The sequence below is a fragment of the Limulus polyphemus genome, unplaced genomic scaffold (genome assembly GCF_000517525.1).
Source record: "Limulus polyphemus unplaced genomic scaffold, Limulus_polyphemus-2.1.2 Scaffold7976, whole genome shotgun sequence".
NCBI lineage: Eukaryota > Metazoa > Arthropoda > Merostomata > Xiphosura > Limulidae > Limulus > Limulus polyphemus.
The window spans coordinates 20356-21965 of NW_013673586.1; the positions used below are offsets into that span (position 1 = coordinate 20356).

General features: G+C 36.3%; 1 protein-coding gene across 1 annotated transcript in view; it reads left to right on the forward strand.

The window, feature by feature from the left end:
* LOC106475020 (short transient receptor potential channel 5-like) overlaps window positions 1-1610 on the forward strand; it is a gene marked incomplete at its 3' end in the record, with an annotated part of 26922 nt that overhangs the window by 8752 nt on the left and 16560 nt on the right. The window contains exon 4 of the mRNA XM_013935717.2: window positions 227-381. Coding sequence (XP_013791171.2) covers window positions 227-381 — 155 coding nt within the window. The remainder of the gene's footprint in view (window positions 1-226; window positions 382-1610) is intronic.

The following is a 1610-nucleotide window of genomic DNA, read 5'->3' on the forward strand; positions in this document are numbered from 1 at the left end:
GTTTGTCGAGTAATTGGTGTTGCACGGCTGTGTCGTTTGTCGAGTAATTGGTGTTGCACGGCCGTGTCGTTTGTCGAGTAATTGGTGTTGCACGGCCGTGTCGTTTGTCGAGTAATTGGTGTTGCACGGCCGTGTCGTTTGTCGAGTAATTGGTGTTGCACGGCCGTGTCGTTTGTTGAAATATGCAAACACACAAAACTCAACCAAAATGTCTTATTTCTTACAGTTTACCGGAATCGGAGAAGAAAATCCTACCTCATCCAGAGGACGTCACAAGTAACTTAACTCCTACTATGGCAGCTGCTATTAGTGGAAATTATAGAATAACACGTTTGCTCTTGGATCGGTCATATTTCATAGAAGAACCACGGCAGCAAGCATGTGAGAGTTTTTGGTTTATGAGCGAGTTAAAATTTAAAAATAGTTTTAAAAGTATAAATAGGAGAAGTCGACAGCCGAATCTGGAGTTGGAGAATAATGTATAATATTTTAGTTTTAAAATATAAATTTTTGGTAGTCTCATGTAATATAATGTAGTATTCTAAATTATGTTTAAACAACTTAAATTTCAAGACAGCAATACTTGGAACATTGGAAGAACATGTGTCCAGAGAGTACAATATAAGCTCCACTGTCACCCAGTAGTTTCGCTTGGAAAGAGATATTAAACACTTCACAAATATTATCCGCTGAAGTTAGTAGTTAGGGTGCTTATCCTGTGTCCAATAGATGCCTCCTTATTGGTGTTTGCCAGGCAGGAGTCGGGCAATAGGGAGGGAAGAGGTAGAGACGATAACTTAATGGTTACATGAAGTATCACCAGAGGGCGAGACGCTTTGCTAAGGCGCCATGACAGACGGAAATTGTTCAGAAAGCGTGTTGCTAGGCCACCATGATGATCTCATCATAGTGTGTTTGCCTGTCTCAACATGTGATTGTCATCAGTGTCTTGATTTAATTGTTCTGAAAGTTACAAGTAAAACTATTATTTTAACGAAACAAATATTATAGCACTGCTACACGTGTCAGTTTTATCATACATATTATCCATCATTTGAATGAGGCAAATATTATAGCCAATAATTATTTTACAATTATCTGTCATGAAAGGATTTTACCGTACCTAATGTTTTTATAAATATTGAAAAAGACAAACTATTATGTTTTTGTAATTTAGTACGAACTGATTACAGTTTTCACTTCTATATTTAATCTTGTGTTTTTCATTTCTATAACTAACATCTACCATCCTGAAAAGGATGCTTATTTAAATCTCACACTTAGATTTATCAGTTGATCGCTAAACTTAAAAGGACTTTTAACTAGAAATGAAGCTATTGTTCTTTGATCGTTTCAAAGATATTAGGTCGTCAAGAAATTAATGTTGCGTTTTGGAACACTTTCATTAACTCCCCCCCAAAAAACAACGTACATCACGTATAATAGTTAAACGAAACACCTAAACATCATGTTAGTGTAGTCTATATAATGTATACCCTAATCCCTTATAGTGACGGCACACTACGAGACACACATTCGACATGTAATGCTGTTTGAATACAAGAAGGGAAACAACGCCTCTGTAGCTACAAAGAATATCAAAGAAGTTT